Below are 25,579 nucleotides of genomic sequence, written 5' to 3'. Positions count from 1 at the left end.
AACACATGAAAGAGAGGAGCGAGGAGAGGACGGGATGAGAGGAGGTATGAGAGATGCAGAAGTCAGAGTGAGAGTACCAGTGTTTTTCTCTACTTACAGAATCTCCAGATCGCGCAGCGCTCGGAAAGCTCCATCTTCGATGCAGCTGATGTGGTTGCTGTCCAGTTGCCTGCACCGAGCACACACACACATACAAACACACACACACACACACACAGATGAGAGAGAGATGGGAGAGAGTCAGGCGCAAGTCTGCAAGGTCCGCTCAGCTGTGGGAGGGACTAACGAATGAAGGGTTGCGTGAACGAGTGTGTGTGAGGTGATACCCCAGTAAGTGGGCTTAAGATAGCAGGTAGGAGACACTAGCATTAACTCTCTCTCCCACACACACACCCCCCGTCACACACACACTCTAGGGAAGCCCAGTCCAGGAGGTAGCACACAAACTCAGGTTAAGTCTCTCACCTCAGTGCTGATATGGCCAGCCCTGAGAGGAGCAGGAGAGGAAAAGGAAAGCTGGAGACGAGACCAGTGCGCTGAAGTGGCCTGCCTGGCGTCAGCCTATCACCTTCCTCCCCCGCCGCACGCCCAGCGCACACTGGCCGCCGGGAGAGAGAGGGACGAGAGAGGTAGACACAGTGAAGAAGAGAGAGAGCGAGTCGTAGCTGCTAAAGCCCACCCTGCTTGTCTGTTCTGTAAATATTAATTGCATTTTCTCCTCTTCCATCCTCCTCCTCCTCACCCCTCCTCCCCATGTCCTCTTTTATTCCTTTTTCTCTCTCTCTGTAGTGAAAGAGGGAGTAATTTCATTACATTAGGCCAGCCAATCCATTAAGGGCCTTTTACCGGCTCTGTCACTGAAACAATTTCATTAAAAGGAAAGCCTCCGTAAATCAACCTACAGTCACGACTCCGCCTCTCATTCCCGTTCTCCTTCCTCTCTCTCTCTCTCTGCTTCCCCACTCTTCCTCTCTCACAACTCCCCCCTCCCCTTTCTGGCTTGCTCAACGCCTCATTCACCGGACTCCCAGATGCACCCTATACCCCACTGTCATCCATCCTTCGCTTTTACTTTAATTTGCTCGGCTCTAGGTAGTCAGCCCCCCTTCCTGCCATATCCCATCCCGCCATCCATGAACCTAACAACCCAAAAACCTCCACTTCACCCTCCTTCTCTCTGTCCTCTATCCTCCCCCTCTCTTTTTCGTCTGCGGAGGAGCAGGTGGATGGATTGCAGATATAAAGGTCAGACATTCAGAAGTATCTTCTTGTTTTTTAACTCAACCAGGACAGATGAGTGGCATTTAGACTGTAGCAAACTAACACACAAACATACACACACAGACAAACTCGGACAGGTGGACACACACAGGATCATGAACCAAAAGATGTAACCAACACAAGCAGAAGCAAACTAACACACACTTTACACACAGAGACACACAGCATGGTTGGTTACTGTCTGCTGTCCAGGCACTAGAAGATAAAAGCATATCACTCCACCTTAATCTTCTCCTCCTTGTCCCCTTCCCCATCTAATTTGTCTTCCACGAGATCCCTCCATCCCTAATCCCTTTTTCTTTGACTTTTATCCCCTCCTTTTTGTTTTTCCTCCCCACGTTTCCGAGCATCCATCTTCTCCATTTTTCATGTTCTCTTCCGCGCTCCATTCATAATCCTTTTTTTGCTCCCTCTAGTGCCCTCTCATCTCCTCTCATCTCTAATTCCCCTTCACCTTTCCTCCTCTCACACTCCATCTATCCATTGCTAATCTATTTCTCCTTCCTGTTTTCTTCTTTAAAATCACCTTTTTCTTCTTTTCTACATAGCCCTGGTGTCTGCTCGGCACACTGCGGCACCTGTTATATCATTCATGTCAGAGTTTAACCCAGAGGAAGTTGGTTACCCAAACAGAAGCTGGATTGCTTCTGCAGGGCGGCAACAATTACATCAGGGCTTCTGGAACTAAATATTCTTTGGTATGTTTTAAAATGTCCATGTTTGCGTGAGTGTGCAAGAACAAAGTGAGGCATCCATCCTCAGAGTATCTGAAAAGGTTGAGTACACCAACACATAAACATTTAGCTGCATTTCAAAAAGCAAAACAACACTTTTTTGCAGGGACTCAAGGCAAGACTTTTGATCAGTATACTCTTACTTTGATATGTGTTGTGTGCTGGAGGCAGCACTGGTGTGCACCACAGGGTCATAGAAAGTAGTTTGGGTAGAAAATGTTTTCATGTATTTCTATGTGATATTGACCGACTGCTGGTGGTTAAAGTTTGGCATACAATTGGTTTGGATTCAAGAAAATAATTACCATATAATTCCAACAGGCAAAGTCTGGCCGTCCAAAGGCTCCCAAGACTGATGAGATGTTTTGATCTGCTTTGATGCAATGCAATTATATTTCAGAGATGATTCAGAGATAACTTGTTTACAGGCTTACCATGTCGCACTTGATTAATTGAGCACACTTTGGAGAGATTGCTAGGGTCATCGATGAAGAGAGTTCTGTGTTATAGCAGTATGTAAAAGACTACTCCTTCAGGGTTCTGGGCTCTTGTTAAAAAACATGCTTTTTGAATCATTTAATACTTTATTATTTTTTTGGCTACTTGTTTTAACTTGTTGGAGAGCTGTGAGTGTGAGCATCTGTTAAATGACTGAATTTAAAAATATAGTCTGGGGATCATATCAACATATGGCTATGCCAAGTTTGTGTTTAATGTAATTAAAAGGCATGATTTTTTTTTTAGGTAGGCAAACTGGCACACAGTCTGTGCAGCCATATGGAGGTACATGGCACAGCCAAAGCGACTGTAGTTATTAAATCCACTATATTCTCAGTAGTGCTTTTTTTTTGAAATACTGAATGTGAAGTAAAGGAATAAGGTTGTGATATCGTTGTCTCATTTGTTTTATCCAAGTAATTTCAGTTATTAGTAACATAGTTTGCCCTCTATGTTGCTAGGCAGAAAGTAGGGTTGTGGAGGTTGGGTAAGAGGAGGATAATGCCCTTTAGCACATCTATGCGGTAACTGAACCGTCCTGCAATCATTGGGGTGTGATTGGGTGGTTAGGCCCTAAAATAAAGTAAGACTGCTGTGTTTATTTACAATTGCTGTCCACTTATCTCCACTTTTTTACATTTGAACAAAAGATTAAGCAGAAACATTAAAACAAGCGCTGTGGGCTTTGGAGTGGCACTGACCTTGGTGTTGAGTAATGTTTTACAATCAGCCTGTCAGGGCAACAAAGGGCATCTCAGAACCTAAGCTGACATGCAACAGTCCGTCGCCTATACCATGTTGAACAAACTGTAGCAGCAATGCAGGCAAACATACGCCAACATAGTTCCACCATTACTCCTTTAGGCCCTCCCCTTGAGGCAGCATGAACCAAAGCTCCACCTCTCCCTCCGCTAACTAATAAATCACAAATGGTCTTACTCTCACAAGCAGATAAAAAAGAACAAAAAACGTAGACCAATATACTTTGGCAGTCGTAAAAGTACCAGGTCGGCCTGCCCATATAAAGTCAATGTCTTGGAAATACTGTGTCATGTATGAAAAACACTCAAAATGAGCACCGCAAGCAAGCTTTGATTACTATGAGCAATTTATTTAAGCAACATTTGTCTTGACATTTTTTGACATTAACTACCTATCTTTTTGTAAAAACGTGTCCATGAATAGAGACATAAAGGGGATTAAAACATGAACGTTGAATACCTCAACATCTTGACTGTATTATCTCTCCCTGTCCACAAACTCACACTGACTTCTCCATGTCAGTTTGGAGGATTCCCAAGTCAGACAAGGTGTAATATGTCTTCAACTCTTAAACTATACATAACTCTACAGAACGGTGTCATTTTTAGAACACATTATCACTATGCTCCTGACATCTATAATTTCAGTAGAATTGAGAATAACTAGTCTATTCATATTGGCGGCCATGCACTTCATCTTCTGTCCTCATCCTCCACAAACAATTCCATCATCTGTGATAAGATTGGATTCCTCTGACAGCTTTGTTCACCAAGCACCCTGATTAGCAGTGACATGATTGGTATCAATCTGGGATGAGGATTTACTTTGTGTGTGTGTGTGTGTGTGTGTGTGTGTGTGTGTGTGTGTGTGTGTGTGTGTGTGTGTGTGTGTGCGCTCCATTTTTGAACCATTGTCTTGCATTCAGATTCCTTGAGTTTCTGTGCGTGTGTGTGTTCAGAACATGGATGCTTGTTGCAGGGGATGGGTTGGGGGTGCAGCATTTTTATTTCTTTGATAGAATTAGTTAGTTTGTTTAATCATGTCTATCAAAAGGCCTATTGGCAGACTGATTCAATGCTTCCCTCTGCTACCATCTGGAAGCACACACAGTAGCCCTGCCAATCCATGAATCCCTCAGTGAGCAACCACTACTGGCTGAGTAATTAATGAAAGGACAGAGGGGGAGAAGAGGAATAAACTAGCACGGTTCCCACCCAATCCAAAACTTGGACCTGTTGGAAATATGTTGAATAAACAATGGTGTGTTGAGTCCCTTTTATTTCAACACTATGTTTCACGACATAATCAAACATATTTCACCAAACACTCGGGTCAATGGGTTGAAGAGGAAACTGAAGAGAAGGAAGAGCGAATGCTGGGGAAATGGAGGAGTCAGCAGAACTGGTGAAAGCACTCAAATAAAAGGTACAAAGGAAAGAGGGCAGAAAACAGATCTACAACAAAGACATTGTGTTAAAATGAGAGAGTGGTTGATAAGAATAAGTAAGGAAAGGTGATCTGCTTGAGAGAAGAAACGAAAAGAACCACAACAATAGCAGGGGAGATTGAAAAGCTGAAAAGAGAAGAAATGAAAAACAAACATAAAATGTAAAAAAATACAGAGGAAAACAGGAGGGGTGAGCAGTAGATGTAAGAGGATTGAGAATGGATGTGTTGGGAATGAAGAATGACCTCTCTCTATTCCTCTGCAATTAATTGTCTTTAAAACATAGTGTTTGCATTTAAACGTATCTACCCATCGCTGCCTGCCTTCAATCAGTCTCTGTCCTACTAAAAATGGCATACTAATGTGTTTTTATAAGTGAGACAGTCGATGCGGGTTTGCTGAGCTGTCTGTAGAACCTGCAGTACTGCAAATGGCAGATTAACGCAGGTTGGATGAACATCTCTGCATGTAACCTTCATGCAGTGAATGAGGATTTAAACTATACAGGGAATGGTTAGGTCTTCAAATTATTCCTCTGCTTTTAGTGATGTTCAAGGGTACAGGAAGCCATGTACATATTTAATAATTATGAGGCCATTGCTGTTGACTTTGTTCCAGGCTGAGATTGGTACATGCAGTGAAGGACACCAAGTGGCTTTTTGTCCAAATTCTCTTTTTGCATATCGAATTAGACAAATTGAATTTATGCTCACATTTGCCTCAAGTGGATTTATGATTTTTATAACTCTGTTAAATAAACAGTGAAAAGAAATGGAAGCACATTTGTACAACAGTGAAGTTAAAGTTAAATAAAGGCAACCCTGCAAAAATCTAATTTACCGGTCCATGGGAAAAATAGAAGTGTCTCTGTCTCTGGCTCCAACTAATCACTACACTTGAAGAGTGTGCTCTACTTTACGTGAGCTAAAATAGATCTAAGATCAAAACTGAATCCAGAAACCTATCACTGTGAAGGAAAATGCAATGGAAGCCTGTTTTGCTACATAGGTTGCAGTTTAAACACAGCTATTGACATGTTCTCCTTCCATTCTTGGTTGGACCTTTAAAGAATTAGCCACATCCTGTGATGTAAGTAAGTGCGTTGGGGGTTGGTGTAGGGCAAAGAATGATGGGAAGCTGACTAAACAATTTCAGGAAGCAGGCTATCATGTCTTCATTTTTCTTTCTTGCCATTCTTTGCATATTGGTGCAAGGCTTTGAATGCTTGATCGGGGAAGAAATTACACTGTGAAGTGTATTTGTGTTATGTGTGTGTGTGTGTGTGTGTGTGTGTGTGTGTGTGTGTGTGTGTGTGTGTGTGTGTGTGTGTGTGTGTGTGTGTGTGTGTGTGTGTGTGTGTGTGTGTGTGTGTGTGTGTGTGTGTGTGTGTGAGCATTATCCCTCCTTGTGACACCTTCAATTAAAGCTATGCAGCTCTGAAAAGGATGGCTATTAAGAATCATTCTTTTATATATTTTCAAACACACTTTGGCTAGATATATGCCCGGCTCTAGCTGTCTATTGTTGGAATTGTAGTAAACATAAAAAAACAACTGAAGGCAAACATCTGCAATGAGAGGGACACACAACAGTGCTGGTAGGCAACTTGTGTGTGTGTGTGCGGATGTGCACGCAGCCGACACAATGTTCTCACCTCTCTCCTAGGCACCGTAGTAATAATTCAAACAAATGGCCATCCAGCACTGCATTGTGGGTAGGGAAGCGTGAAGAGTGGAGGCATTTTACGAGGGAGAAACGAAAGACGAGGATGACAGAAAGGAGGAAGGTAAAAAAGTAAAGCCATGGGGTTTTTTGTTCTTACACCCATCTACTGAATGGTTGGAAGAAACTACATATTACATTGTCTGGACACATTCCTCAGAAACCACCTGAAGTGATATGACTGTCTCGATGATAGCCGTAGGGCAAAAGGAATTAAATTATATTTTATCACAATAAAAATGTGTAAGAGAGCAAAAAGCCAGGCGGATGGAAAACAAGGTAGAATATGAGGACGCGATGGCGACGGAAGATAAAGAGCGTGTCTTTGTGGGCACTGAGGTGTAATGTGAGGGCATATGAAACAGCTGTATCTTATCTGATGCGTCCATGCTTCTCTGTGAGCCATCGACAGCTATATGCCTCGCAGCACGACTGACTCACATGTGTTGAGACTTAAGCGTGAATACAACAGAACACATACATCATCTGTGGCTGATCACATTTATCTCTGCTTCTCTGTATCTCCTCACCGTAGGAAGAGAAGCATTTCAGTAGCTACTGAACACTGAAGTAAAACCTTTATATTAGCTTCAAGAAAGTCTGGTTGAACATAAGTTTGCTATCACTATTATGTAGTGTATTATCTTTACGCTAAGTTTTCTACATGATAGCGAGATGTGCGTGAAATAATGAAATCATGTGTTTTCTCTTGACTCTTTCGGCACAGTTTTACATTTATATGTGTTGTGTATTTTCTGTTTTGGTTGTTGTCGTCTTGATCATCAAAAAAGTCTGCAAAACTTCAAATATTTTCCTCTGTTTGTGCAAACACTTTCCAAACAAATGAGTAAATGTTAATGTTTTAGTGCCATTTAATCCTATGTTATGGTGCATTAGTAAATGACACTCTTTTGACTTGATTTTATTTGTATTTATTTTCCATTTAAAATGTGAGTATTAATCGCTTACTGCACTTTTATGTTCTTGTGTTCCAAAACCAATTTTCATCAAATTGCTTGAAATTGCACCCTGAGGGAATTTAACGAGTTGTCATTTATGAAAGGTACTTGAAGCAAATGAATGGTGTTGTGAGTTGTTGAATTTTCTTTTGTTTTAATTTATGGCACTCAAAAGTGTCCTTGGAAACATCGCATAATGAGGTACATTTACCTTTTAAAAAGAATCCTCTTTATATCTTTGAAATCAACCTCAGAATGAAGGCAACATCAATCATTAGCATGGAGCTACATCAGCTGGAGTGCTAAAGGTTTTAGGTCAAAGAGAAGAGTAGGTAAAGCAGGGGTGTAAGATGGCAGAGGAAACACGTTATCAGAAACACACGGCTGTTGTTAACAATATGACTTTTCTGGCAAGACATGACCAGACAAAACATGATGGAACATGATTAGATTATAGAAAATCAGATTAGATAAGATTAGACGTGATAACATAAGCCTCCAGACATAATGTAGAGCGTATCATAGGAATTTTGACAATGTGCGTTCTACGTTTTCAGACTCTACATTTGCCTTTATCATCTATACTTTGACTGACAGGTTCGGTTTTGGGGATTGACAGGACCAACAGTCAGCACAATGTATAGACGAGCATGCATTATACACACACAAACACCTACACACAGATGTAAGGCATACACCTGTCTCCATAGGTTAGCAGTAGACTACAGTAATCATATTTGCCAGATTCTTGGCAGTTTCAGCAAAGCATTCAATCTGATGGCAGGGTCGAGAGGGTCTGTGTGTGTGTGTGTGTGTGTGTGTGTGTGTGTGTGTGTGTGTGTGTGTGTGTGTGTGTGTGTGTGTGTGTGTGTGTGTGTGTGTGTGTGTGTGTGTGTGTGCGTGTGAAAGAAGTGCAATAAATGGATAGTATGCTAGCCACCAGGCAGCTTGAAAGGGAACATCCAAGAGAGAGAGAGGGATAGAGACAGGTACCTTCTGAGAAAAGAGCGGGTAAGACAGAAAGGCTGAGAGACATACAGCGAGAGTGAGCCAGAGAGACAGAGGAGAAAGTGAGAGCAGGGGGCGATACAGACAAAGTGAGAGGGGGGGAGAGACATACGAGAAAATCAATGCTGTGTCCACCAGGGACAGAATGTCATGAAGGTTTTTTTACTCTGTGGTATAATGGAGGGTTGGAGCCTTTTACTGCAGGAGTCACCTTGTCTAATGGAGGGAGGGATGGAGGGATGGAGGAGGGTGGGAGAGGAAAGAGAGGGAAATACTGAGGAAAAAGTGGGAGAGAGGGAAAAATATATCGAAGGGAGAAAGCTAGTTAAGAGGAGAAAGGGAGGAAGAATGGGTGGATGGGTGGAGAGAAGAAGTAAAAGGAAGGAAAGATGGATTTTAAAAAAATAGAAAGGTATTGAAAGAAAGACCAGAAAAAACAAAGAAGGAAAGACAAAAGATTGACAGACAGCTAATGGGATAAAAGAACCAAAAGGAAGAAAAATGGATGATGGGAGAGAAGGGAAAGATAGAGGATAAAGATGTGTTGACAGATGAAGGAACAGAGCAAGGTTAGGACAAGAGAGAAGCAAAGGGAAAATGCATCAATCTGAAAAGAGAAAAGTTTAAAGAGTAAAGAAAGGAGGAGACATTTGTATAAAGTAAGATGAAGAGAGTAGGGAAAAGGAGAAGGAGGACGTTGCTGTAAAACGTCAAAAAAGCAAGTGGAAGAAATTAATTTCCTATAGATGCCTGAGTCACTCTAATCTTGGCAGAAAAAAGTTGAAGGATTCACTTTGTAGGTCAAAGCAATTTAGTGCAAAACATTTTAGTGAGGGAAGAGACAATTTCAACGTCAAATTTGATTGATGTGACTTTATAGCTTTGGCAGACATTGTTAAAGCCATGTTAGCACATAGTCTTGTGTTAAAGTGGAATGGGCAGGAAAATCTGGAAACTCATATTGAATTTTACCTGCTGTTTATTGGAGCAGCTCAACGGGCAGACTGTGGGAGACTGTGGTTATAATGGGCAGCTCTCAAGTGCTTCAATGTGTTAATGAATGAATGTGACACAGGATATTACTGATATAGAGCTTGCATGGTCAGCATATCTACATTGGATGAATATAGGGTTAAACATACACAAAATACTGAAACTAAGATTTGATTTGCTCTGCTGTTTTCTGGCACTTAACTTTAAATAGTTGTAAAATACTTGAGTGGGTGCAAGGACATGGAAGTCAGGTGTTGTGTAGCATTTGGTTGGATTGTGTTCGATTTGAGAATGGAGAGTGGATCAAGAGCCAACCTGAACTCAAAGGTTTGGAACCGAGCCATTAGGGCTTACACTCCTTCACTTACATTACACACATGGGAGCACCACACATGCAAATCCAACAAACACAGAATGGAGAAAATGTACAGGACCTTTCAGGTCCATTTAATTTAGGAGTAATAATCTCCTGTGGACTTTGACGGGCATATTGAATTAACGTCAAACTCGGGAGAGTATTCAAACCAGAAGAGCGCTCTTGGATGTCACCTAAACCTTGAAATACTGTTTGATCTTAAGCAGGATGCATGTTAATCCTTCTACACATTGTCCCAGTAGAAAGAGTGGAAGAAACACACATCTCAAGAATTCAAGGACACATAACTTAAAGGTGATAACATGGATGTCCCGGGAAAGATCGCCAAGTGCTTGTTTTAATTGGGTCAGGGTTAGGGTTGTGATCATTTAGCTAATACGTGTCTTTGCTAGTGGGGAGAACTGTTGGGATAACTGTGCCAATCCCAACCTGGAATTTATCAAATAGAATTTATGGGGTTATGAAAAACATCTCAACACATGATTTATCCTTTATTAGCTGTTCTGGAGCTTTTTCTTTGCTATAACATCACCATTAACAGATGGTGTTTGCTTATTTGCCGGCAAACTGCAGCTACAAAGCAATTTCACCCAGTTATCTTTTATTTTGTGGCTGAATCGTTCACTCTGATGACTTCTTGATTGGCATAAAAAGTGGAATAAATTCTTATTTATTTTCACCCAGCACTAGTCCAGTTGATAAAAAATGAAAAATATAGTTGATTTAAGTAAAATATGACCCTTTTGATTTCATTGATGATTTTTTTGCTTGTAAGTCAAACAATATGTTGGTTTCTTTTTAATATATTAATATTAGCCAATGAATTCTTGTATATAGTCTTCCCATACATTGCATGAGTCAAAAAGTGTCTTTGTTATTATTTGTTCACGTTGCAATGGTATCCCAACTAAAGACAACCTGTATAATTTGAATACAATCATCTCCCTTTCTTTGGCTTACTATTTCATTCAGCTGAAGCATATTTATTAGTTGTTTTTCTTTACGCAGTCTACATCTCTTGTTGTGAAATGAGTCTGGCTTTCAGAACGATGGATTATTATCTTTTTGCATCATGTAGTTATAATACCCTGCTCTGTTTTTATATCCCATTCTCTGTTCCTACCCTCCGTCATGTCAGTCATGACTGATAAAAAACAATTGCAAATTTACAAAGAGGAGATTTGTTGAGCAAAGCTGATTTTTGTCCAGCTTTATTGTCCGATATTCTATTCTATCTCACCCTATACTGAACTCTCTCGCATTGAGGACATTGTTTACCCCCAAGAGTCTCTCTAGTAGATTCCTATGCACCATCAGGCAGGATTGATCAACCATTATTGATGGGAAGCATCGATTGGCTAGCGTATTGATCACACTATCGGGGATTAGGACGTCATGAATAAATGACAGGGGGGTATTGAGCGCTTGATGTGAGGACAAAACCTCTCAGGACAGGAGGAGAGGAGAGGGAAATGATAAAAAGGAATAAGTGGGAATATTGGAGATGGTGGAAAAAAGTAGAGAAGGTGAGGCAGGATGAAAAGCAGAATGCTAAATAGAGTCAGATGGAAATAACTGACACATTATTGGACAGTAATCCAAACTAAATATGTGTTTCAGAAAGAAGATTTGATGCCATGTCTAATAATAACAAGAATTTTCCTTCAATTCTCTTTGATAAAATTCAAAATATGCAAATCCCCCGTCCTTATACAGCTATAACATAGGGCCAACGGTCTGACAGTAACACATACCTAGAGTATATATAATGTTTACACTGAATGTAATATTTAAACCCATAGTTTTGATGGTTTTATGGCTCCAGCATTCCATTGATTGGAAAGAATCATGGGCTTTATATAATACACATTTCCCTCGAATTAAGCCTGACATGTTTGATATGTCTGAAAACGTTTTGATATTAAAATAAATCTTATGGTTAAGTTTGTAGCAAGTGATCCACCAGCTGGTAAGTGAGGATTGAGGTGTTGAAAAGGAAACTTTTGTAAAGTATGATAACATCTTATACAAGACGCTTTACATAAGTCAGCAAAAAGATGGACGTTCACAAAAGCACCTCTAAATGAGTAGTTGTGAAAGAAAAAGACAAAGTGATTGGGCTTACAGGTTCTTGACATTTGTAATTCCTCTGAAAGCTTTCCGTGGAACCGCCTGGATCTGGTTCTCGCTGAGGTCTCTGCAGGGAGAGAAAGAGACACAGAGGACATTAGTTGAGGTATTCCAAACACTCAAAGATATATGGAGACAAAGCATAAACAAACACACACAGCTACGCAACCACACACACACATTCAATTACACTACAAAGGCAAAGACGGAGGAGGAGATGGAGAGAGAGGATGATATGACATTTATGATCAGTGGAACAATTTGGTGCTAAGAGCTTCAAAGACAATAGGAACTATCAGAAAATACTGCTGGCATGAGTCCATATACTGCCTTGAAGTGTGTGTGTGTGTGTGTGTATGTGTGTGTGTGTTTGTCATTAATAGAGAGCCAGTGGAGGGGAAAAGAAAGAGAGTCACATAGAAAGACCAGTGTGTGTGTGTGTGTGTGTGTGTGTGTGTGTGTGTGTGTGTGTGTGTGTGTGTGTGTGTGTGTGTGTGTGTGTGTGTGTGTGTGTGTGTTCCATTCATTGTGGTTGTTTAGCATGTTTTAATGTAAAAGTTTGTTTTCCCCTTTAAAGCCCTCCAACAGAGCAGCGTTGCTCTGGCGGAAAAAATAATAATCTATTCTGAGAAACCAGAGAACACACACACACACACACACACACACACACACACACACACACACACACACACACACACACACACACACACACACACACACACACACACACACACACACACACACACACACACACACACACACACACACACACACACACACACACACACACACACACACACGCATCAAGCAACATATCTATATTTTGTATCCACCTCCGCACTCTGAACATGGCTGCACATACAATGGTCCTGCAATTTTTTTCCTCCCTAATGAATACCGATATGAGCCAAATGATTTTTGACATGACACAACAGCCCGGCCCTAACTCTATTAGTGTTGTTTGTTTGTGAGAAGGCCTGGCAGGCAAACCAGGTTCAGAAAGCTCAATGTAATTATAGAGGTATGAAATATCAGACAAGCTAATCACCCTATATTCCTGTCAGTCAGGCCTGAGTCGAGTACACACACACACACACTTACAATGAACACACTAGCTAACAAAGCCAATCAGTGGTACAAATACATCACCATGAATGTTACTGTAGATAGTCGAGCCACTAAGATAATCACAACAGACATTTCTGTTTGACCTTGACACACACACAAACGCACACACACACACACACACACACACACACACACACACACACACACACACACACACACACACACACACACACACACACACACACACACACACACACACACACACACACACACACACACACACACACACACACACACACACACACACACACACACACAGGGAAATCAGCAGGCTTCTCTGTGGATAAACATAATTATGTATCAACCATATTCATTACATTTTCCTGCCACGCAGTTAAGAAACACAGCATCTTATTGGTCAATTGTCAAATATAGACAACCACACACAAACACACACTCTTACAAACAACAAACAAACACACGCATACACTGAAATAAACACTTACTGTATGCTTACGCCGGCTAATTAACAGTCATGCATACATTCACGTACACAGGAGGAAAATTGGTTGTGCATTATTCTAAAGCCAATCAACATTTATTAGGGCTGTGAATGTTAATTGGCGAGCCGTGCTCAGAAAACAGAAAACTCATTTCCTCAGACTAACAAGGTTTCATCGTTTTGGACGTTTCCCTTTGAGCCCTGTGTTTTCTGGCTCATTCCTTTTGTTTGACAAGGGATGAGCGTTTTGTTTCTCCCCAAACCTTTATGGGAAAAGTATGTGCCTGGCGTTGTATACTCTTTATGCAAAGAAAATATGTGTTTTATGTGCAATTTTGCTCAGCGATTGCGGTAACGAAGGAGCACAAGAAAGGCAAACATTTGACGGGCAGGAATGGCGTAATGATATTTTAATCTGCAGCACGCCTGGAAAATATTCCAAGTGTTTAGACTCAGTTTTTGGATAAAGATTGTATTTTTCTAGAAGTAGGTTTTCGTTCCTTTTGTCTTTTTTTTCGCATCCATGATAACGTTGACAAAGCAAATAGGAAACAAATGGATAGCAAAGCTGTTGACTCCTGTTTTCTTTTCTTATCATTCTCGCTGTTGAAATACCAAAATAAAACGTTAACTTTAAATGTACCTAACTCTACAAATCGCATTTGTTTTATATAGCCCTGTCCATTGAGGAGTTGGAATAAAAAGGCAGTTGGAATGAAAAGAAGACTTATTTGAAAGTCATATTTCATAAGGAGTTCCATGGCTAATAAATCTTTTATTGTTTTGTTTACCCACCATGATATTTATTTGTTATTGCTTCTAACAGAAGGAAAGTCATCCAAGTCAAATAAAAGCTATTATGAGACTGTGTGTCTCCCTGTCTGTCTTTATGACTCCAGCTGAGTGACTGACAACAGCGCCGGGAGTCCACAGTTTAGACCCCCATAATAAAACTCATATGTCACAAGGCTTGTATTAAGTTTTCATCATACTGGTGGTTACTGTTTGTCCATTTGTGCTATGGTTTTAGGGGTATGGAAACGATTTGGAGCATATTTTGGGAGGTGTAAACAAAAGATTGACACCTCATGAACATTTTATTGGGAAACCACTACACCACTACAACAGGATACACTAAGTGAGTGAGAAAAAGAATGCTATCACTTTGGCAGGAAATGTGAACCCTCTGCCCATAGTACAAACCTGATTACAACAAGAGGCTTTCAGGGAAAAGCAGATGTGTATAGCTGCCACTTGGCACTGTTTTGATGTGACCTCATGTACTAGCGGATATTGAAAATAGCTCTTTACTCTATCATAATGTATTGACCTGTTGAACACATTCACGTTATGTTTTCATGTAAACAGCTGTCCTCCTCCCATCTCTCGGTGAGTCATACCTGCCGACCTTTGAGTAGAACGAAGACTATAACCAACAGGAGATTGACCTGTGGTGCTTGGAAAGGACACTCACTGATAGAATAACCACACAAACCCCACAAACACACATTGGATTAAGCCATTTTGGTCCCCCTCTATTGCCAAAGCATTTGAAGGAGCTGGCAATTAATCTCCTAAAAATTCTATTAAAAAGACGAATGGCTGTATGAATTATACATCAGTTCCATTACGATGACAAATTCTGTAAATTATAGTGATACAGATTATGAAAACAACGGCATATTTTTGAGGAACTGTGGAATTTCAATAACTGGATCGAAACGCAACAAATGACGCAAACGTTCATGTACTGTAAGTTTGGTTTCCATGGAGGAAATACAGAAAAGCAGAGGTACAAACAAACAGCAGACGAAGAAAACTTTGTCTTCCATTATCCCCTCGATGTTTTTAATGGCCTTCTAAGTGCTGTATGATTGATTACATTTTGACCAGATGTCATTCAGACCTTCCCCTTTCATCACACAGACCCCCCCACCCTCCGTTTATGTTTGCCCAGCCAAGGCCTCTCCTTTCTGGGCATGCTGACTCTCTGTGGCCCCTAAAAGTCTGGAGGGATTGAGGATGACAGCAAGATCTTCCTCGGGTTGGGGTTGTGGTCGTGTTGGTGTTTTAGAAAGTGTTTTTTTTTGTGTGTGTGTGTGTGTGTGTGTGTGTGTGTGTGTGTGTGTGTGTGTGTGTGTGTGTGTGTGTGTGTGTGTGTGTGGTGTGTGTATGTGTGTGTGTGTGTGTGTGTGTGTGTGTGTGTGTGTGTGTGAGTGTGTGTGTGTGTGTGTGTGTGTGCTCCCGGCAATCACCTCCTCCATATTAAGTTCCATTATTCATGTGAGGAGAATAATAACACTAGCCAGGTCATCCTTTGCCACTTCGGATATTACAGTTAACCCCTTAACGCACACATATCGCACAAACTGTAACACTCCTTGTGGGGACTCTTTACACACGGTGCACGCAACACACAGTTGTGTCCCCATTAACCTCAGCAACACTGATACAGATATAAAAACAAAACTAGTGCGAACATTTTTCCACACGGACCAAATGAACTTTTCCCTCAGGCTGTCCCTACACTTTTTATGTAACAGTCAACAGTTATTAGATGGATCTGCCCTCAGGTTCGTCATATACGAGCAAAGGTCCACTTTGAACCGTTAACCTGTGAGTGGGGGAGCAGAAACATGACTCTTTGATATTATGTGATTTTTATCTCAGATGGCATCACAGGTGGTCTCAGTAAGACGGAGATGACAAGGAGGGTGGCAAAGGTTTGGATCCATGTGTCAGGTAGAATTTGTGTGTCTCTGCGTGAAAGAAACAGCAGGCAAGTGAGAGCGGCAAAGCATGCATCTTTGTATGTGTTTCTGTCTTTTATTAAAAGGAAGGCGACTGTAGTGGATGAAAGAAAGAGCGATGACCCTTGGCTGGGCTCCAGGGGAGAGATGAAAAAAGAGAGAGGAGAAAACGGACAGAGAAGGAAGACAGAGGTGGCACTATTTCGTTTTGGAAACCTGAGAGACCTTCAATGGTTAGCGTCTCACTTCTCTTCTTCATGTCTTTCTTTTCCCCTCACTTTCTTTTTCCACCACCACCACCGCTATCTCACTTTCTCTCTCTGTCTCTTTCTCTCTCCCTTGGGGGCTGTAACTGCATTTAATATTGTTCCATAAAGAGAGTAATAAATATCGACTGCTGGCTAGCTCATATTCCTCTTGTTTTTTAAGGCACTCTACTGTAGGGCAAGACCAAAGTCATGCAGAAGGTATTACATTGCTATGTCCTGTACTGTAATAGTCATTAAACATCCTTTGGTATCTGTACCTTTAGAACTATTAAAGTATACCCTTTATACCATTTACCCAATTGCTAAAATGTAACATTTGTTATCTATAAGGTTAATTTATGGAAAGGTTTTGATACCTTTTTAATGATATTGCATAAAATGACCATTGAGAGATCATTGATACATGTATGGATTTCACCAGATCACTCAAGGTGAACTGCACAGTGAGTGTAGGCATGTATTTAAGTGATCCAATGAATATGGATTTATATATTCTCTCATTACAACAACGCACAGGGAGGTCTGCTGTTGCAATGTGTCCTCTAAATGGAAGTATTTGAAATGTGGTCTTTGTTTACTCTGAGAATTTGTTGGCAAGTTCAAATGAAACTTTTTTTCTAACCATCATTTATCCCGGGGAAACTTACTGACGATAAATGCAGCATTTTGGCAGTGCCACAGACATATAGCTCCATGCATTCAAAACTGGAACTTTCCCATTACAACCACAGCCTCCCAGTCTTGGCTGCAGAGTTACTCTACGTGAGTGATTGTTACTTGTGCCAACAAACCGGGGGGATATATTACCCAACACGCTGGCAGTGCATTGCAGACAGTAGGACTGCAGCGTGGGATTGATATTTTAAAGTTTTAAAGCGTAAAATATTTTTTTATCGCCAAATTCTTTTCTTGATTTGGGCTCAAAATTGATGATGGTCTACTGCGAGTCAGATGTTTTGCCTTCAGTTCTTGTTAGGTTATTCTAAACACGTTAAACATTCAAACTGTGCGTGTTCCCTGAAATCTTGATCTTTTATGCTATTTTTTATGGAAAGTGTTGCTTCCCATCAGACTCATATTGCCTTCAAATGTGTCCTCTGTATCTCGCTGTACTATATATATAATGGAGGTCACACAGAATGGTCTTCTACCTTATTTTCTCCCCCCTTTTTCTGCCTTTCTCTTTTGAGTCTTTGTAATTCTTCATCAGTCTTTTGACTCAATGCCCTTGCTTCATCTTGTAACCTCCGCCTCATCCATCCTCCTCCCCTATTCAAGCGACCCCCACCCCCCTCTGCTCCACTCCCTGTGATTTAATTAAGTGGGCGCTTTATGAATAAAAATATTGCCCCCCTCTATTGATCATGGTGGACGGGAGGATGACAGCTCTGGCTGGCTGGGACGGGACAGCCACTCTCCTAACTCGCTCCATTACACTGATCTAACTAAGTGTGTGTGTGGAGTTTAATCAGTGTGTGTGTGTGTGTGTGTGTCGGTACATGGACAGGTGTGTGTATACAAGTGATATTGTGTAGGACTGTGCGCTGGTGTGTAGGTGGCAGAGTGTGTGTTTGTGAAGGAAAACAGGCACCTGGGAGCAGAAGCAGCTAAATCAAACTAAGCGTTCTGAAAAGCTCCCATGGGCCTTTGCAAATCCTTCGTTACACACACACACACACACACACACACACACACACACACACACACACACACACACACACACACACACACACACACACACACACACACACACACACACACACACACACACACACACACACACACACACACACACACACACACACACACACACACACACACACGTTCCTCAAACACCTCCTTTGATACATACACTGCATCAGCATTATAAATGGACATTGGGTGCACTTTTCGTTTCTATCTCTCTCTCTCTCTCCTGCTCCTTCCCCCTCCTCTACCCATCACTCTCCGTAAGGCTGTAAGTATCTATTATGTTTTGTCGATACTGTAATTAAATTGGACAGCTTAATGCAATTCTCTGTGATCCATAGGCCTTTATGGATATAAAAGCTTTTCTGGCCCCACGCCCGAAAGACGTCCAACAAATTTAGATGAGTTACTATTGGGCAAAAAAAATGTTGGAGGGGTTAAGGCAGCAGGGCGCACACATGGTCATTTGTAATTGGCTAATTCACTTTAATGTCTCCGACGCCATTTTGTTTTAATATATTTTCTTATTTGAATTGTCATCCGTGGGACTAAGCGATATTACAAGTCTGTCTCTCTTTCCTTTTTTTGCCTTGTTAGTCCTTCCTTTTCTTCTAGTGCTTTAGCTAAGCGATATTGCAGGCTCTTAGGGACATTTATAGAGCTAATAAAACTTCGGCAGCAAAGGATCAAGAGACAACTTCAGAAGGGACACAGAGAGGGGAGATAAATGGACGGAGGAGAGGGTGGATTAACAGGAAGGCGAGAAAAGATACTATAGTGTGATGGATGGAAGGGGATAGACACTGTTGAGACTGATTAAATGTATTAATTTTTGTCTCTGGAAGAATAAATGTATTATTTCACATTTACATCCAAGAGAGAGGGCATTTGTATGCGCAAATTTAATGTCGCTTAGGGTTCTTTAGCAGTAACAATAATCTAAATGAAAAAAAAAATGCTGTTGTTTTGACCTATCCATTTAATTCTGAATTGCATAGAAGCTGCAGAAAGCGTGTTATCCTTCAATTAAGTTTGAAACATTAAAAATGGGGGAAAAATGGATTACCAAATTAATATGGGTTCATGTACCAATTGTGTAGCTAGGCAGTTTTTTCAGTATTTAAAAGCTGGAAATGAATAATAAATCAAAGAATGCTGTTACAAATGTGCCTTTGATACATGAAGCGAGAATGTTGTGAAACGGATTTATCCTTTTTTTCACCCTTTGATGAAAGTATTATTATTTATATAGTGCTTCTTGTTCTGTGTAAAAGATAATGCCAAAATTCAAATATATGCTTACTTTTAATTGGAGGTCTCTTTGGGTCTAAGAGGCATTAGCTGATCATGTGTGCATGGTCATTATTTCATTCATTGCAACTTTGTTATATGATTACTTTTATTATGTTCATAAAGCCTGACGGAGTGTGGCGGTTCACTGACATTTTACACCTAATTGAGACCTAAATGCAATAATTGTGAGGCAACACAATGCAATAGATCTGGATCAAAAAGATAAACTGGTAATTGATTCTCGTGTGTGAAATAGGCGATCCTCGGTGAGAAAAGGATTTAAAGCATTACGGGTGATGGAGGCTTTAAGCTGGAGAATCTCATTCTGAGAATGGCCAAAGCTCCTTGACTAAATGGATTTGTTCTTTGGGAAATTGTTTAACCAGCATTAGGTTTTTAAGGAAACCCTTAGTCCACAGAGAGTTGTCTAAACATCTTATTAAATATGCCAAATTAAGTTTATCCGAAAGCTATATCAAAAGTTGTGTGAAAGTGCAAAAAAAGGATAAGCAATTTATCAAAAACAACGAGCAACATTCTGTTTTAAGCAAGATCATTAGATTTTTCCTCTGCAAAATGGCTGAGCAAAAATCTTAACAATAAATGGTAAAGTGCAATGATAAATGGATAATTGAGGAACAAGGAATGAGTGTTTGCCTTCGAATGAGAATGAACCCAACAACCCGTCTGACTGAATGGCTGATTCAGTCGTCATGGAAGATAAGATGGACGAAGTTTTACTAAGAATAAAAGGTGAAATTGGGAGGCATGAGGAGAAGGAAAAAGAGGAAAGACAGGAGGCGAGAGGTAATGAGGAGTGGGCAGGTGATGGAGGGGAAACGGGCGAAAGACCAAAGAGTCAAAGGGATTAAAGGCAATGGAAGGAAACATTGAAGGGAGTATAGAAGGTGGGAAGGAAAGACAATGAAGTGAATGGAAAAACAATAGTTGGGAGATGAATTGAGTAAGGTTTAACAGGAGGAAAGGGGAGGTGATGGAGGTATGGAGAGAAATAAAAGGGAGGAGGTGTGAATAAAGCAGCTGACGGTGCCGTTTTGCTTTTATAAGCATCTGGGGAGCACCTCAGCACCCATAAATAATACGCTGCAAATTAGCAGATTGGACAGAAGAAGGGGACTGCTGGAAGTGTGTGTGTGTGTGTGTGCGTGCGTGCGTGCGTGCGTGCGTGCGTGCGTGCGTGCGTGCGTGCGTGCGTGCGTGCGTGCGTGCGTGTGTGTGTGTATTTGAACATGTACTCATGGCACTGTAAATGTGTGTTTCTGGTGTCACTTTTAAACAATATGTACAGCATGTTCAGTACATTCTCTGTACAATCTGTGTCTTTGAAGTCGTGTCTATTTATTTGTTTGTGTGTGTGTGTGTGTGTGTGTGTGTGTGTGTGTGTGTGTGTGTGTGTGTGTGTGTAAGCTATCTCTCTGAGTTCTGATCAGTCTCTCAGCAGGTCAGCGTTGTCAAGGTTACCGCAGGCCATTTTGCCGGTGGGCCAATTAACTTTTAACACAGGAACAGAACAGCACAGGTGTCTCATGGTGCCGGGGTTAGAGAGAGTGTGTGCATATGAGTGTGTATGTGTGTTTTGTCTAGTATAGCATTGAAAGAAACCGACAAGGAGAGAGAGGCTGTGCGAGATGAAATGAGATGGTGTGTGCGCAATTGAGAAAAGAGAGCGAGAGAAAAGAAAGCTTTTGTTGTCTTTATGTTTGGCAAATAGCAGCGTGGCCTTTCATGATGCTAAGAGAAGAATACAATTGAGGGTGAGATGCGGGCAAATGTGAGTTTGAGCACAGCAAGACGTAAGGCAGTGAAGGCTCCTGTGTGTTGCAGATGACAAAATGTGTTCCCCAGTAAAGGTTGATGCAGTCCCTTTTGTGCAAAGAAGGTTTCTTGAGTTACTTTGGGCCAAAGTCTCATTACATGACATCTGTATGATAGTAAACATAGAATATCATTTAATAGCTTAATGCTCATACTTCTTGGAGATACAATAGCACTGGAATGTTTGTTTTTTTTGCATTAAAACTAAACTAAGTCACTTTTGGTTTCTACTCTCTCACTTCTACTCGCATTTTGTGATACTATACCGTTTCGCTTTAGGTTGTCTTTAATGAAAGACGTTTAACTAAAATTATAAAACAATTTTGCCTGTATGTTCAACGTCTTCAACACATTTCTATTGCCAGGCAAATTTGCACAGTTAAATTTCATAGGTATGTGTTTCTGTTTTCACTGCAAACATGGAAAACATTTTCCCTACAATACAAATGATTAAACAATACATTTTAAATTTCTGAAATTATAAATATTTTTAATGCTTTGAACACAGATTCATGGATGTTTTTCCCAAAAAGTATTTGAAAAAATGTCTAGTTTGACTAGATTATGCAGGATGCCGTTTTTGATGCCAAACACAAATAGTTTGCAAAGGTTTAACAAGGGGGGGAAAAAATCCTGATACAATTTAGCCAAGGAAACCACAAATGCTGTCTGTTATGTGTTAAAAGGAACAATTGGGAAATTAAATGACAAGAGACTCTATAATTAGTAACAGTACATGAGAATTACTGTCAGCCTTTGCAGTTTCAAAACCAGTACAACATCCAGTCTTTAAATACCATCCAGCATATTTAAGAGCAGATTTCATCCCTCTTCTCCCGCTTATCCATCAGAGTCGCGGAGGTAACAGCTCCAGCAGAGAGCCCCAAACTTCTCTTTCCCTGGCCACATCAGCCAGCTCTGACTGGGGGATTCCAAGGCGATCCCAGGAGCGGATTATAAAAGTTAAATATATGAAAGTTAAATCTATTGCCACGTTTCTTATATCATAAATAAAATGGATTTTCTTAACATTCTTATTAGGAATTTTGTGACCCAGCAGCGAAGCAAATGCACAGCAAGAATGAATGTTTAAACAATGTTTGTATCTGCCTGAGTGTATTTGGTGTAACAAAGTGATTGTGATGGCTAACAGAGCCGACTGTCATCCTCGCTTCCCATGCAGTCCTAGGGTAATTCCTCTGACAGACTTTCTTCCACAATGGCTACTGGCTGCTGTCTTCTTAGCCTGAGGGCCTGTCTGGTTGAGCGAGAGAGAGAGAGAGTGTGTGTGTGTGTGTGTGTGTGTGTGTGTGTGTGTGTGTGTGTGTGTGTGTGTGTGTGTGTGTGTGTGTGTGTGTGTGTGTGTGTGTGTGTGTGTGTGTGTGTGTGTGTGTGTGTGTGTGTGTGTGTGTGTGAGTGAGAGAGCTGTACAGAAGTTGGGTAGATGGAGGAAGAGAAAGGCATAAAAGAGACAACCGAGGGAGAAGGAAAGCACTTTTGTGTGTACGCGAGAGTGTGTGTGCATGGTTGCTATGCTGTCTCCAGGCCCTAATCTCTTTAGTAAGCCCCATGATCCAGTTAGAGACAGCGAGTGGTTAATGTCAGGGCTAACTGGAAGAGAGGGATCTATGTGAGTGTGTGTTTGTAAATGTTTGTGTGTATGCCTTTACTATATCCATATCCTTGTTGAGACTGTCAGGGACAAACTGTAAGACAACATGAGTGTTTGTGTACTGCTGGAATAAATGTTTTTATGCAGACAACCATATCCACTTCCATGTATGAGTGTATACTGTTTAGTGTGTGTGTGTGTGTGTGTGTGTGTGTGTGTGTGTGTGTGTGTGTGTGTGTGTGTGTGTGTGTGTGTGTGTGTGTGTGTGTGTGTGTGTGTGTGTGTGTGTGTGTGTGTGTGTGTGTGTGTGTGTTTGATCGTGTGTAGCAGGATGTGTCTGAAGAGCAGCAGTGCCCATTAAGGCTAGATTAGATTGAGTGGATCCAGATTCTGCCTCATTGTTCCTCTACAGCAGGCTTTCCCTGTGGTTTGGAGAGAGCAGGACAGGTGCAGGAAATGGATTTTTAGTAAATTTGCCTGGTCAAATCAGGGTTAAGAAAGAGAAGGAAAAAAACGTTAATTGGGTTTAAAATCCGGTCACTTTTGAGAAATAGCAACATCCTACAGAGATTTGTCATGCTCAGCAGCGTCGAGGGTGCAGTAAATACGGTGGGTTTTATGTTAATATGCAGCAAACACTCCTGTCTTTTCGCTATTCAGACCAAAACTGTTAAGAGTTCAGTTAAAAAAGAAATATATGTTTATTACAATACTGATTTCCGGAAGTATTAAATGAATAAGTATATAATATAAATATACAAAATATGATCTATTATAAATAAAATAAATACATATTCCTTGGGAAACTCAGAAACATTAAATGATCATCTGATCAAAATTTGTTTCTGTTTCATAAAACAATTTCTTCAGTTTTTAAAATAGCATGTTTATTATTCTTGGCCAATATGCCTCAATTGATCGGAGGCTGTGTATTATCTGAGTATGTCGTGGTTTTTAATATATGGTTCATTCAGTGCAGCGCGTAGATGAATGTTGTAAATGTGCTTGATGCTGTCGTGGCATGATTAAAATGGACGTGGTGATCAGCAGTTTTGTCACAGAGGGTAAAAGTACAGCTAACTCACCCGCTGCCATAATAAACGATAAGACGCTGACACAACCGGAATGATGAACGCTCTGAACTAATGGCTGCTCGCTCGCCCACACGCATGCATAAATATAACCGACTCTTTTTGTTTTTTCTCCTATCCATGCCTCTCTGTCTTTTCCACATCTGTCTCTTGTCTCCTATCAGTTACTTCACATGACAAAAAAAAAGGAAGAAAAAGAAACAACCTGTCCTTCAAAAATGTAATTATATCATGCATTCCAGAAAACCTGCTCCAAAACACCTCGTAAAACAGCATGGGAGTAAATGAAGTCCGCCTCAAACGTTGTGATATGAAAATCATTCATACCCGAGGGAATATATTGAGAGGAATAGAGGATGGATGTGGACAGACAGAAATTGAACCAAATTCTCCCCTCCCACCCAATCACATTGCATCACAAATCACTAGCGCTGCTGCTAATACAGGGTGTTACGGTGCGCAGGCCTGTGTGTGTGTGTGTGTGTGTGTGTGTGTGTGTGTGTGTGTGTGTGTGTGTGTGTGTGTGTGTGTGTGTGTGTGTGTGTGTGTGTGTGTGTGTGTGTGTGTGTGTGTGTGTGTGTGTGTGTGTGTGTGTGGAAGAGTGCCTACCATAGTTGGGAAATGAGGGAGAAGGAAAGAGAGACAGTAAAAGAGAGGGAGAGAGAAGGAAAAGATGATTTAGGAGTAATGAGAGCCGGTAAAATCACGCTGCCCACTGGCATTATGGGACTAAATCTAATCTGCTAATGGAGAGGGGGGCGTGGGCCTGTGGTGGTGGTGATGGAGGGAGGAAGAGGGGGAGTAGGAGGGGGAGATAGATTAAGAAAGGAAAGGACAGCAATGGCAGGAATGAAGGTTGGGGACACAGGAATGAATGGAGGACAGAAAGGACAGCAAAGAAGAAGAACAGGAGGAAGAACAAGAACAAGGAGGACAAGAAAAAGAAGAAGAACATGAACAGGAGTACTGTAGGATGAACGGCAGAGAGGCTGAATGGAGAAATCAAGAGCCGAAAAAATAGGAAACAACAGAAGGAAATAAACTCAGAACAAATAGACAATGGCAAAAAGAAGGTTTTGCAACATAAATGCATAAATGCAAGGTTAAATAATGATGATGATGACAATACGAGAAGAAAATAAGCCAGATAAGGATGTGTGGAACAGGGGAAACAAAGCAATGAAGACGAGGTGAAAAGAAAACAATAGAAGAGGTGAAATATAACCAAGAAAAAAGAGAGAAGCAAAAAAAAAAAGGTCAAGGACATTGTGAAAGGGTGGGAGGTTGTGTTTAAAATGTGATGTGTGTATGTGTGTGTGTTAGAGAAATAACCTGGGGTGGAGGCATTGAGAGGGCAGGACCCAGGAGAGCACAATCAGCACATATTGCTATCACATGCTGCAAAAAATGCTCTCTCTCTATCACACACACACCAGCATGCAGATGGGGCAAAGTTTGCACACACTCCATTCATGACGTACGTGAAACAACAAAAACACCATCCTCATTGTTGTTCTCTCCACCACACACACACACATTCTTCCGCACCCACACACTCT

General features: G+C 41.0%; 1 protein-coding gene across 1 annotated transcript in view; it reads right to left on the bottom strand.

Annotated features, from left to right (window-relative positions):
- Nucleotides 1-25,579, bottom strand: part of slit3 (slit homolog 3 (Drosophila)) — a 224,590-nt gene that overhangs the window by 90,079 nt on the left and 108,932 nt on the right. Inside the window, exons 5-6 of the mRNA XM_063876692.1 lie at nucleotides 11,906-11,977; nucleotides 98-169 (exon numbers count right to left, since the gene is read on the bottom strand). Of these exons, the coding sequence (XP_063732762.1) occupies nucleotides 98-169; nucleotides 11,906-11,977 (144 nt within the window). The remainder of the gene's footprint in view (nucleotides 1-97; nucleotides 170-11,905; nucleotides 11,978-25,579) is intronic.

The sequence above is a fragment of the Eleginops maclovinus genome, chromosome 23, assembly GCF_036324505.1.
Source record: "Eleginops maclovinus isolate JMC-PN-2008 ecotype Puerto Natales chromosome 23, JC_Emac_rtc_rv5, whole genome shotgun sequence".
In the NCBI taxonomy this organism is placed as follows: domain Eukaryota; kingdom Metazoa; phylum Chordata; class Actinopteri; order Perciformes; family Eleginopidae; genus Eleginops; species Eleginops maclovinus.
This window is presented reverse-complemented; position numbering and strand designations above follow the sequence as displayed.